General features: G+C 40.5%; 1 protein-coding gene across 1 annotated transcript in view; it reads right to left on the bottom strand.

Moving 5' to 3' along the window:
• Window positions 1-5,999: 5,999 nt before the first annotated feature.
• LOC138002575 (integrator complex subunit 12-like) overlaps window positions 6,000-13,732 on the bottom strand; it is a 10,044-nt gene continuing 2,311 nt past the window's right edge. The window contains exons 3-6 of the mRNA XM_068848598.1: window positions 10,221-10,287; window positions 8,902-8,994; window positions 8,185-8,307; window positions 6,000-7,002 (exon numbers count right to left, since the gene is read on the bottom strand). Of these exons, the coding sequence (XP_068704699.1) occupies window positions 6,760-7,002; window positions 8,185-8,307; window positions 8,902-8,994; window positions 10,221-10,287 (526 nt within the window). The 3' untranslated portion in view covers window positions 6,000-6,759. The remainder of the gene's footprint in view (window positions 7,003-8,184; window positions 8,308-8,901; window positions 8,995-10,220; window positions 10,288-13,732) is intronic.

The following is a 13,732-nucleotide window of genomic DNA, read 5'->3' as shown; positions in this document are numbered from 1 at the left end:
ACATCAACTGACGAAGCTTGGCAAGAAAATTGCGGTTGTCCCACCTTTGTCATTTCACAGTTTCTTTCAGTAAAGGGAATCCCATTATTGCTCAACAGCTCGTTGTGAAAGCTTCAGAATTTTAAACGCTCGATAAGACCGTCGAAGCTGTTCGTCGTGTGAGTTGTCATTGCAAACTCCGCCCACCGCCTCGAATACAAATCAGTCGCTGGATAAATGGAAAGTAACACCACCGAATGCGTTTGTTTCTTCGACCGCTTTCAAACCTCAAGATCAGCACTCCCAATTGTGGGAAACAAATCATCTGTCGAGGTATTGCCCAAAACACCACAAGGACACTTCAAAGAAAGCTGAGATCTGCAACAATTACAATCGATTTCCTAAATCTAATTGCGAGGAAGATTGCAATAAATGCTCAAATAGCCGACAGCATAAGTGCCAACGCTGTATTAAGTGGAGTTGTAAAGTTATTAGACATTCTGAAAATCACGCAACAAGCATGTCTCGCAGTAGTGCTTCATCCGATGAGGTCTCTTCTTTCAGGCAGCAACTTGTACTCTTTGGTTTTATCAACGGAGTTGATAATGTACTCTTGTCTACTCGTCTGGAGAAATTTCAAGCCCAGGGTCCAAAAGATCCTTCATGTTCTATTCCTGTGAAATCTTCAAACCAAACCTCAATTTCGCCCTCACGACCACCTGCTCCAGTTATTTCTGATCAGCCTTCAAACTCTACTCCTTTGTTTGGTTTACCTGCTGCTACCATCCCTGCAACCTCAGCAAAACCAGAATATCAGTTACAAAAACGCAATATTCTGTGGACCTCCATTATTTCTGAAGGTGATGGTCTGCCCTTGCAATTGGAGAGCTGCTTGTCTCTTGTGAGCGAAGTGCATGCTGATTTTGTAGCCTCTAGAGTCCTGACCTCAAGTATTGTTTCCTCGAGGAGCCCATTTCTGTTACAGCTGCGGATCCTTAAACCACTTGCCACCATGGAAATCCCTATCACATGGGAAAAAAACACAGAAACTGTCTTGAATTCACTATGCTCGTTGTTCCAGATCATGTTTGACCAATACTCTTCGGGGAGAACCACCTTCATGCAAACCAAGCATTAGTTGATCATTATGTTCCTGTCGTCACCTTTCGGCATCCAAGCATGCAGTTTCGTGTCTAGTGCTCCCTCGACAATCCACTTAAAGGATTTACTAGTGTCTCAGCACCCAATCCGTCCTAATCACACGAAAGGGGACAAACAGCATCTAAGCCACACGTCAGTGTAAATGTCTGTGTCACCCTTTAATTTCTGCAGCTTTAATGGGTCATCAAGTGGTACGTCAACCACTTTGGATTGATGTTAAACAAATTAACCAGGTGTTAACATGCTCAGTGGTCCCTTTGATCTGAGCCAAATTTCAAGTCATGTGACACAAGACACCACTCACTCCAACAGTGATCCATGCTACAATGCACGGCTCGTAGACCTTCCTGAAACACCAGATTTTGTTCTAGAAGAAGTTCCTGACATAAGCAGTGTCACGTACTGCACAACCTTGGCAGTGGTATCTAAACTGAAGACGAGTATTCCTGAGAATTTCATTCTAGGTGACATTAGGGACATGACAAATGATGATATTGCTGAAGAAGCAGCTGACACTAATGCAAGGCAACTTGCTGATGGATGGCTTACATGGACAAACACACAACAGTCACCTCCTTCATCAGTATTTCCAAAGAACACTGGGAAGAAGCATTGTGGCTGACTGCTCTTGTGCACCAAAGCAGTGGAAACGTTCTGTCCAAACGAAAGAAATGGAACTTTCTGGTCTCAGCTCATCAATGTTGTCTCCCTTCTGTGATGACGTACTAGAACTTGATAGTCAAGGTCACGAGTTTACTCCAGTAGAGGAATTACAATTATGCTACATTTCAAGCTTTGGATCTAGATGGCCCGGAGTATTCTACTGTTGATGCAGATATTATGAAGCGATTCAAAGAACCTATCTTTCAATAGCCTACAGCATTTCTCCTCCCTAGGAGTCCACTAAGAGCTGTTAAGGGATCTGAGCACAGAATTGACACAGGGGATGCTCCTCTCATTTACAATCACCCATAAAAGAAAAGCCCAGCTGAACTTAGAGCAATCAAAACAGAAATCGAACGGATGCTTTAACTCAAGATAGTACAACCAGGTCAGTCAGAATGGGGTTCTCCGTGCATCCTGGTTCGCAAACCTCCGGAAAAAGGTCAACTGCAACCTCCAAGATTTGTGGTGGACTATCGTCGCCTCAACAGTGTGACACAAGGAGATATTTACCCTATCCCATCCATCTCTAGCGTTCTGGATGCTGTAAGCCAAGGAAAAGTATTTGCGAAATGTGACTTGGTCATTGGTTTATTGGTAAATTCCTATTCGAAAGTCAGATTAACGTAAAACAGCATTCTGTACACACTTTTCAGCGGATTGGAACACTGTGTTTGCAAATGATCTGCACAAGTGGCTTGTTGTCTATGTGGATGACATAACTCAGTGGACAATGACGGACGAGGAAGCCCTTGCAAATTATTCGTTGTTGTTTCAGAGACTGGTTAAAGTTTGCATGCAACTCAAACATTCTTAATGTACATTCTTCGCAAGGGAAATTGAAATACTGGAACATCGAATCACCCAAGAAGGTCGAAGACCCATCAGCAAAGGAGTAGAAGCAATCTTATCCACGCCCACACCAACAAACTGCAGTCAAACGTTTTCGTGGGCTTTGTGGATATTTCAGAGACTTCATTCCCTGTATGTCTACCCGAAGAAAAGCCTTGCGAAACCTCCTCAAAAAGGGTGTATCATTTCAGTGGACAGAAGAAACAGAATGACAGTTGCAACTGAGACTTGAAGGAAGCCATCACTGGCCGAGATGTGATGTTGTTCCATCCGGATTGGAACGTTCAGTTTGAATTACATATGGATGCTAGCAAGCTTGGGTGTGGAGCCATGTTGGCTCAGGAAAAGAATGGCATACTTCGCCCCGCGCATCCCGAACATTTTCACTACACGGATCACGTTGGACAACTATGCACCAAGAACTCGTTGCTGTAAAATGCGGACTCCAACAGTTTCGCTCTTACATGACTGGCCGAGGAGTAAAGTTGTAACAGACCCGCATGCAAATCTTAAATGCATGGTTAACTACCATAGACAACAGTAAAATTGAATAGGCGTTCACTGTTAAAAACTATTAAAAGTATGAAGACTGAAGACAGTAGACTGGCTGTCGAAAGCTCGTATGTTTAATAATTTTTACCAGAGAACGCCTATTCAATTTTACTATGATTAATCCTAGCAACGGATCCTCGATATTTTTACCACAGACCACATCAGGCAAAAGTGGCAAGATGATGGATCAGCATGGCTGAGTTTAACTTTTCATTGAACACAGGAAAGGTGAACGAAATGTTGTTCCTAATGTTCTCAGCCAACACCCCGTCAAAGAGAACATTCCAGAGGACAATGTTGTTATACCTCCAGAGAACAGTCTTCATGATTATCGCAACCTCAGTTGATGTATACCGCACGCATAACCCAGAACTTTATTCCTCAAGCTGATTGCCTAGACCCAGGTTGTTTCGCTGCTGTTCCTAAGAGAACTCAATGTGAGCGAAAGCGTTAGCTTCAACTCAAAACTTCAGTTCCAAGCCAGAGCAAGACCCCACAAATCAGTAAATCGCAAGAGAGTTCATCCGCAGATTGTAATTTTCAAGAAAAATCTGGAAAATCTGGTGAATCTTTAAACCGCAATCGATCAAGTTTTGCAAAGAAACAGTTGCAGGATCACTGGTGCAATTTGTTAGTCAAGTTCCATAGCTCAAATCAAGATATTTCTCCACTTTCCAAAGGAACACTTGCAATGGGTTAAACACATGGCTAAGCGATCAGCTGTCATTGACGGTTTGTCAATGCTACGCTCGAGATGAATAATTGATGGAGGACCCGAATCACTACCGTGTTATGGTATCCAATGACATTCAACTTCAACGTCATCTCTTACGGGTCTATCATGATTCGCCCATAGGAATGCATCGGAGACGTAAGGCTACCAATGGAGTCCTCTCACACGACTTTAATTGGTTCAAATATAGCTAAAGATGTGAGGAATTGGATCAGGCGTTGCCGTGCTTGTATCAAATTTAAGTCCACTGATCCCAAACATGGAGCAATGCAAATTCGCATCTTTGACCGTCCGAGGCATCCGAGGCCTGCAAAGTTGTGTACCAGCAAATTCCAGATGATAAACTGAAATCTAATATTTCTTCCCGGATATTAAGACCGTTGGGATCAGTTGTCCTGCCTTTTGAAATTAAAAAAAGCTTCTCTGGCCTTACGGACCGAGTCTGTTGGAAAATAGTTTTTCGATAGGAATTCATTGCATGTCGTTAGAAATGTTGTGGAGAGAAGAGGAAATATTTAGCTTCTCAACTTGTAATTACGCCGATAAGATCAAGCCACTGATCCAACGTACACCAACAGAAAGAGTGTCCACGGTTGCTTGCTTCAAAACTCTGGACTTTTACTAAGGCTTTTTGAGGAATGTCAGGATTAAACGGTGAGATTACTTTGGAATACTGACTGGAGATCGGCCGCTTCATTCGCTTGCTTTGGTTTGTGTATAAAACAAAATAGGGTAATGTGTCTTTTTGTATTGATTTATGATTTGTATTTGGTAGTTGAAGGCTTTTTGTCTAATATTCTTTTCACGTTTTTGATTTCAGAACTAGGAGGCATGGATTTACCTTTTGTTGCCGAATGTCATTGACTTGATCTATCACGTACCAATCAATTTGATGCTAGTCTGTTACTAAATTTAAGCCCGTTCGAATGGGGTTAGTCGGGTTAGTTGTTGGATGGGAGACCACTGCGAAGTCCCAGTGACGACGATATCTAATTATTTTTTAAACTTGATTTCATTTTTTATTTTGTTTGGCCGTTGAAGCTATTTTCTTCTCTTCTTTCTTCGTCTTTTTTTATTCCTGTAATGGAAGAAATGGATTCATTTTGTTGTCGGTTTGGTAATGTCTTTGACATGATCGATTTCCACTTAAGCCCGTTCATGGGAAACCACTGCGTATTGTCCCCGCGGAAGACTTCTAATCTTATGTATATATTTTTACTTCTTTTTCTTTACTTGATTTCATTGTTGTTCTTTGTTGTTAAACGCTGCTTCCCAATCTTCGTTTCACGTTTTTTTGATTCCTGTATTGGGAGGAATGGCGATGGAATCCCCAAACAGTGCCGCTGCTAGCGGGTGTTGACTCACACAGCATGTGAGCGTTCTGGGCCTGATTGCCACTGCTATGGTTTTTTTTCTTTCGCGAGATATTTTGTTGTCATTTACATAACCGATTACGTATAATTTTACAATTGGGATAGTCTTTCATCTCTCCGGGAGGGTAGGAGATCAAGTGAAAGAGCCAGCCTAGGAATCAGAAGTCTGAAGTTTCCACTGAAATTAAGCGCGTTCGAGTGGGGCTCGAACTTGGATGGGAGACCATTGCAAAATCCCAGTAACGTAGACATTAACCCCGGATTGGGAAATCCAATTTTATTTCCTTCAGTATTTCCAAACTTCGGTACGGCGATTAGAACTCCCACTCAATCAAACCAGTGTGTTCAATAGGCCATTGTGACAAGTATTTATCAATCGAAGAAGTGTGTTCATTTGGCCATTGTGAGTCAACACCCGTCATTAGAAAGCACTGTTTGGGAATCGCAATGTCGTTCCTCCCAATAAAGGAATCAAAAACGTTAAAAGAACATTTGGAAAAAACCTTTAACAACCAAATAGAAAGGGAAATCCTGTACAAATTAAGGATTAATTTAATATTCGTGGGGCACAATTGTGACTACGAGGGAAAAAAATCATGTAAGAAAAAGGAACAAGCCCGAATTGTTACCGTGGCTGCCTGCTGCATCCCAGATTTTTATGTACAAACAAATAAGAATGTTTTGATCATGTGACCTACCAAATTATATTAATAACTATGTATATGGTTGTAATTCAAACCATAGGAAGACAATGTTTCAATGGCAAAACTCGCGGGCTTAAAAAGGATAATGATGAAGAATTGACACCAGAAAATATTTTTTTCCAGTTGCCCATAGCTCTCCCTCCGTTTTTGACTAATCCATGTGATTTCCAGAAGAAAACATGGAGTAATTTTGATGTCTGCGCGTTTTGCAACATTGCAATCAATCTGCACTGCCCTTGCAGTCTGGCTTGGGGAGGTTACCCAAATTGAGTTTCCTTGTTAGCCAATTAAGTTTCTAGGTAAGTGAGCACTACAATGTTGGGAAAAATTGAAAATTATCATTTCATCAGCTTGAAATGACATTGGTCCATGATTGTTCAATTAAACAAAAATAATTACCGTTCTTACGTGTTCTAAATAATGATACAAATCTTTTATTGGCCCTTGCAATCCAGCCTCTGTCACAGACAAACTACATTGCTAATGATATTATCAGTCAGTTTGGGTATTGACTTTGTTTTTTTAGTTGTCTCCGGCTTCAAGGAGGCTATAAATATGTAATGCTGTAACATTACTTTCAATTCTTCTCCTTGTTATCCAAACTTTCTCCATGATCAATCACCATCTGCTGAGCCAATTGCCATTACATGAACTTTCAAGCATGGCCCTGATTTTTTATTGCACACAAAAATTACTGCCCTGTAATCATGAGTGATGAGTCCATAATAATCTACTTTTAATTTTATCTTCTTGGTATTCTTATCTGTTGATTATTAAGCACTCTTTGCTGAGCTTTCTTTTTGACCATCTGCAACCGTTTTAGAGCAGATTGCATGGCAACGTTTTGTGACGAGGATGACCCGCTGCTTGTTGATGGCTTTCCGCTTAGTGCTATTGCTGCTGCTGCCGCAGATGATGATGATGCTGTGTTAGTGCTGAGCGCTGGGATAGCAAATGACTGATGCATTGCAGTTGAAGAAATTGGCTGAAAGCAAAATTTTAAGAAAGTATAGTTTTGAATCATAAGGCATGTTTCAGTCCACGGTTTTGAACGGTTCGAGCAAATTTCCTTTTTTTTTTTTTTTTTTTTTTTTTGGGGGGGGGGGGGGGGGCGTACCTTTTTCTTATTTTCACTTGCCAGTGGTGTTTTGGGATTGATTGCTTTTTAAAATATTGTTACCTCTAGAACTTTACGAGTAATAAAAATAACTTATTATCGTATCTTCGTGGAAAGAAACAACAGGGATTGCTAAAGACGCCATCTGGTTGGTTAGACAAAAAATCATGCTGTCACGATTATCACTGCTGTGCAGCACTTTAGCAACAAAAGAGATCTTGCTTTTCCAGAATTTCTGTGGGGTTCGAACATAACTCAACCCAGTGATAAATGTCATAAGGAATGACGTGAAATGTGATCATTGCTACCGCTTTCATTCGAACTAAAGCAGTTTCAGAAAGGCTCGAAAAATTATTAAAATAAAGGTGTCAACACATGTCGGACGGACCCATGAAGCCACCTGAGAGATAATCAAATGCAAGGTCATTAAAATCCTATTAAACGTAAAGAGTACGATAAAGAATAAGTTCACATTATGTGAAATGTCATAAGATGTGCAGCAGGGTGACCCGAAAACACTGATCCCCGGTCCATGGACTACCCAAACGGACTACCCCAAAAATACTATTTTAAGTGAGTACTATTAGTCGGAAGCTGCGTCACAATTAGTGCTAAGCCTAAACATCCATTTAAAACAACGTTGGTCAACAGTATTTAAGTCTAAGCACCCATTTTACAAAGGTTAGCTTTCAATAATTGTTGTGATGGCTGATTACTTCATGTAAGTGAAGTGAAACTGGTGCAACAATTATTGAAAGCTAACCTTTTTAAAATGGGTGCTTAGACTTAAATACTGTCGACCAACGCTGTTTAAAATGGATGTTTAGGCTTAGCACTAATTGTGACGCAGCTTACGACCAATAGTACTCTCTTGAAATAGTATTTTTGGGGTAGTCCGTTTGGATTGTCCGTCAGGGTAGTCCATGGACCGGGGGTCAGTGTTTTCGGGTCACCGTGTGCAGCAGGTAAGGTTACTATGCTTTTCACTGGTTAAATGTATCAACTTCAACTGTCTTGATTAATCTTCATCATCACCATCATGAAACCAACCTTCACATCACTGATAGATGGCCTTTTAAAGGAAGCCATTGGAGTGGGTCGACTGGATGATGAAACCGGTTTACTCGATGTTGTTGACTCTGCTGGTCTCGATTTTGGGGATGCACTGCTTGCCTAAAAATATTGCAAAGATATAAAGAAACATAGATTGTTAAAGTTGTGTAAGCCCTTAAGGTTTATTAGGTGGATTCACAATCTTGTGCACCGAATGCCATTTGGTTGCCATGCAACAATGTAGCAGTTGCATTATCAACAACTACATGTATCAACCCATGCCTGCATTGACAATGTTCATCCATACCTAAGAATACAGATTGTTGAAAATATCAAAAGTAAAAGTCACATGGAAAACAGTTGCTTTTGGTTGCAAGATTTAAAAAGGTTATTCATGTAACATTTGACAATAAACACTTAATGACTGGTCTCGAGGGAAACAGTTCATTTTGTTTCCCGAGAATCTCAATGTTTCCCCAAGGAAAACAGTGTGAGGGGAAGGAAACATGTGCAATAGCAACAGCAACGGCGGCCGTCGGTCAACATTCGCGGGTAACACGTCCGTCCACCCCTCCATGTATGCCAATGTGACCAATATCATGTGACCACATTGCGGGCTCAAGTTAAAAGCTCATCGAGGTCAGCTGGGGGGGGGGGGTTATTCTTAAACAGTAGATCACAGTGTTAACTTTGATGCAAGTCATAACTGCATACCATCTCTCTCATTCGTTTGACACACTGACGACAGTACCAAACATGTCTTATATCATTCACTTCACTGTCCATCACTCGTGGCTCATGGCACCTCTATAACATATAAAGGAAAAAAATCAAAATGCTGCATTTAAGGCAAGACTTTAAGCTTTATGTCCCTTCTTCCATGCTCCTAAACCCACTGCATAATACTGTTGTCAGTGAAGTGTACAGCTGTAGTTTGACTTCCTAGAAATATGAAAGCACAAACCTGGAAAGACAGACTTTAACCCTATATTAACGTACGCGACTCCTGTTTTCTATTATGCATTACCTATATATTTGCAGCAGGAGTTAGAGCGCGTTCAAAAAAGAGCTTTCTCTATTATAAGCTCAGGCCAAGACTATCACGAGATTTTGGAGGCTGCCGGCATTCCACCTATCATGGCTTATATGGAAGACAGCTGCCGCAATCTCTTTAGCAACATTATCGAAAACGACAATCACAGGCTTCGTGAATTGTTGCCTAGTGCCAACCATCCAAAGCACAATTTAAGACGTAACAGGCGTTTCGAAATCCCCCGGTGGAGGACAAACCGTTTTAAAAACACCTTCATGATGGCCTCCACCATTAAATATAACAACAACAGTTAATTAACGACCGTTTCCTAGAAACCTATGTAGATAATGTAAATATAGCTTTTAAATATAGATAGGTTTTAGCTCATAGATTTTTTAATTGTTTTATAATTTTGAATATTCTTATATAGGTTACATAATATATTTATTTAATTACATTATTGTAATATACGCAATTCAGCCTCAAGGCTGCTAGGTATATTTAAATAAACTATCTATCTAACTATCTATCTATCTATCTATCCTTTGATGTCCAAACCGGTCTAAACCGGCCAGACTTAGTATTTTACTCTGTCTAATGCCAGACAATTTCACTTGTCAATGGGGAACCCCTGGGAGTCAATGGGTTAAAGTCATGTTAACCAATTGACTCCTGGGACTTTGTGCCGGCTATGTGTAATTACTTCGATTTTTGATTGGTTTACTGGATTGTCTCGGCCCTTTTTGATTGGCCAAAGTAATTACTTTGGTTTTAAGACACTCGATTGAAATTCGCTTTAAGCCATCAATAAATAATTTGTACATTTTCAGCGATGTCTTCAATATCAAGTGCAGGAATTGGAAAAAGACAGTAACATTTGGGAATGCAAGCCACATGTACCACAAAAAAGTAATAACTAACAGCCTCTTGAGTGCAGTTCATTGCTTTTTTTGGCCTACTTAAGCAATCAACTGAAACACCAGTTTACGTAATTCCTTACCTGATGATAAAGAGAATGACATTCGTGGCATTCTACAAGTTGGTTTCCTGGAATTTTACTTTCCTCTCTGAAACAGACCACAATAATTATTTACCGGTTTTATTTATTAGTCTAACTATTACATCATTTCAACACAAAAGGCCAAGTGAACATGCAGAATATGAGACCATAATACACTGTACAGTGCTGTTCATTTAGTATCCTAGAAGCATAATAATGTAATGGACAAACTCAGCACAAGCAGGTGCACTAACCTGGCTTTTTTTACCATTTGAAATACCCAACCTGGCTTTTTTACCATTATGTCATTCGACATACTGACTGGGCACTTTTGTACCATTCTATATACCCACTGGAAGCCACAAGTGGCCACAACTATAAGGTCAAACCTATGGCCACCAGAAATACACTACAACTATAGGGCAACAAATGCTACTTTAGTTTATGCAGTTTATTATCATTATACATTATTGCAAATAAATGAATTACAATGTGTTTACAAAAATGAGGCCCACGTGGAAAAAATTGGAAAGGACTGGGTACAATTATCGAAAATATTAGTTACATATATGTAATTGTATACTTGTGCACAAAAAATTCACCAAAAGAGATCACAGATAATAAAAACACATAAATCTAAAATTATTGAAACTTACAATAATTATTACTCGAATGGGTTGCCTAGGAAAAACAACTGAGTTTAATTTAAACATTCTCTTTTACATGTACATTTATAACTAGTTGTACTATTAACGAACAAAATGATATAATTTGAAACGAATCATATAGTGAACTACAGATATGAAATCAACTGAAACTATGTTCCTCACAGTTATGAACAAAAATTTAGCAATTGCGAAGAGAAGCCCGAAAAATTCAGGACTTCAACAGGGGTTCGAACCTGTGACCTCGCGATGGCAATGCAACACTCAAACAAACTGAGCTATCAATCTAGTCATTTGTGGGTTCAAATGTTCAGTAAACAATTGCTAAAATTGTGTTCATAACTGCGAGGATCATAGCTTCACTTGAGTTCTGCTATTATTGTTTCTTAATGAATAACCATGTGCACATGCCCTAATTTGTGTCAAGTGCTTTGATAGTGGGCCACCATCAGTAGTAGTTTTAAACTACTAGATAAGATTAAAATTATGTATTAAAATACCTAAAGCTTTGAGTCTTGCATCCAATCTGGAACAACGAGCTGACTTTAATGCCACATTATACAATGTTCTTGGGTATTATTATACGAAGGGCACGTTTTTGGGGGAAGTTTGTTTCTTTCTCCATGAGGAAACAAACTTTGCATTTCTTGGCATTAAGCTTCATCCAGTTGTTGGAGGATTTACAAGGAGGAAGGATTTACAAGAAGGAGGATTTACTATTTGTACAAATCTTCAGCCACATACTTTCACATCTTTGTAGCACATGAGTTTGTGCTAAGGTCATTTACCATAACGTGGAAGAGGATAGGCCCTACTTAAGCACCCTGAAGGACCCCGGACCTAGCTGGCAACCAGTTAAACACTACTGAGCCTAGATTTACATGTTGATGAAATCTATAGCCATGGCAACAAATACAGCTCCACTCCACGGGTACACCAAGCAGGCATTTCTTGGCCAACACCAGGAAAACATTTCTTTGGTCAACACCACGCAAACATTTCTTTGGCCACTATGCCCAAATAGACAAATGCGCTGCCAAAAGCAAATGCAAGACCCTGCGTGTGCTCAATCCTCGATCAACGCCTTCAATATAGCTTCACCCCGAGCACCATGCAAAAAGGTGAACGTGGTGTCAACTGCCTATATAACATACAAACGCAGCCTCCAACTGTGGGAAAGACTTTGCGATGGCAGCATGGCCAAGTATGCCTTAAGGTCAACCATGATGAAAACCAACAAACTGCATGCAGAACAGTGGGGCTTGAGGCAAAAACGCCATGCAAGAAGAAAAAGTAGTGGCGGCCTGGCAACAGCTTGAAATGGCCTGGCAACAGCTCAAAGAGGACCAGCAAGAGCTAGAAGTAAAACATGCAACAGCTTGAGGCAACCCAGCAACAACATGAAGAGGATTAACAAGAGCTTGAAGAGGCTTGACAACAGCTCAAAGGGGCTTGGAAGAGACCTGCCAACAACTCAGAGAATCCTTCCAACAACTTGAAGAGATTGAAGTGGAGGCTCGAGCACAGCAAGCCCACGCAGCTCTGTAGAAAACAACTTGCAGACAAGAGGCAGACCAAAGCAACAAGAATTGTGGGAGTTAGGTTACCTTCTTGGCCAACATGGGTAAGGCTTGCATTGTGGTTTGCTTTGTGGCTTTCATTGTGCCTTGCTCTTATCTTTTTAATCGATATAAATATTTAAATGATGTGGAAACTACTGATGATGACACTGACCTGAACAAGTATGCCAATGATTCTACTCTTCTAGTCATGGTTCGCAAAGATTCGCTGGACAACACAGTCCATGCTGTGAGGCTCTTCCTGGACTGGACCAATCATATAAAACCTATGTACCGGTATACTAATGAATATTAAAGTAAGAAATTGTGTGTGTACTTGGGAAGAGACTACGTCATAGTCTCTCAGTCCTGCATTTAGATATTGTATATAGTTCTTCACATTTCTCGTTAGATGTGGTGAGTGCACGCCCTCAGCAAGGGGAGAAGTTTGGAAAGTGGCCCCCCTTTTGAGATCTTCTCCAGTGTATTCAAACAAAGTTTGCTCCGTCTTTCATCCAATCTAGGTAGATTCAGAAATTGTAAAGCTTCACTACAAGAAAGTGCAGGCAGGTTGATTCTAAAAGCACATTTCTATATTTGCTCAACCTCTTTGGAGACATAAGAGGGCAGGGTGTAGTGCCATACTACGCAGCAATATTCAAGCAAAGAGCATATCAGAGTAATATGGGTGGTGACCAGGTCTTTAGTCTCAAAGCCCCCTCTACATACATGTAGCACTTGGAGTATGTGAAGGCATTAAGCGGCCTTGGTGATAGTAGCATCTATATGATTGTTCCATTTTAAGTTGTTTGGATCACCAGACCAAGTACTTTGTGAGAAGTAACAAGTTCTAGTGGTTGATTATCAATCTTCAATTGCAGAAGTGCCATAGGTTCTTTCAGAAATCATATCTGTATTTCTTCACATTTCTTACTTATTGAGTTGCATCCAATTACTAGAGGTGGAAACTTCCAAATAAATTATGCCCCTCGCCTCCAGAGTGTTTGTCCAGCTTGCCCAATTTGCATGGAAATGGTACAGCAACCAGCCACACCCTCTCTATTCCATCACCCCCACAGATGGCTTCTCAATTGTTGTAGCTGTACTGTCATGTATACTGGCACCAGCTGTTCCATCCACACGAAGAAAGAGAATCAGACTGTTTTTCCTGTCAACCTTTCAAACTTCTCGCAGGTGTCTATTCCTTGCAGAATCTCTCTGGAATTCTTGTGTGTTACAAGTGGTGGTGTCTCGATTTCCACTGTTGTTGGTCCTCCATGGTTGGGCA

The sequence above is a fragment of the Montipora foliosa genome, chromosome 1 (assembly GCF_036669935.1).
Source record: "Montipora foliosa isolate CH-2021 chromosome 1, ASM3666993v2, whole genome shotgun sequence".
NCBI lineage: Eukaryota > Metazoa > Cnidaria > Anthozoa > Scleractinia > Acroporidae > Montipora > Montipora foliosa.
This window is presented reverse-complemented; position numbering and strand designations above follow the sequence as displayed.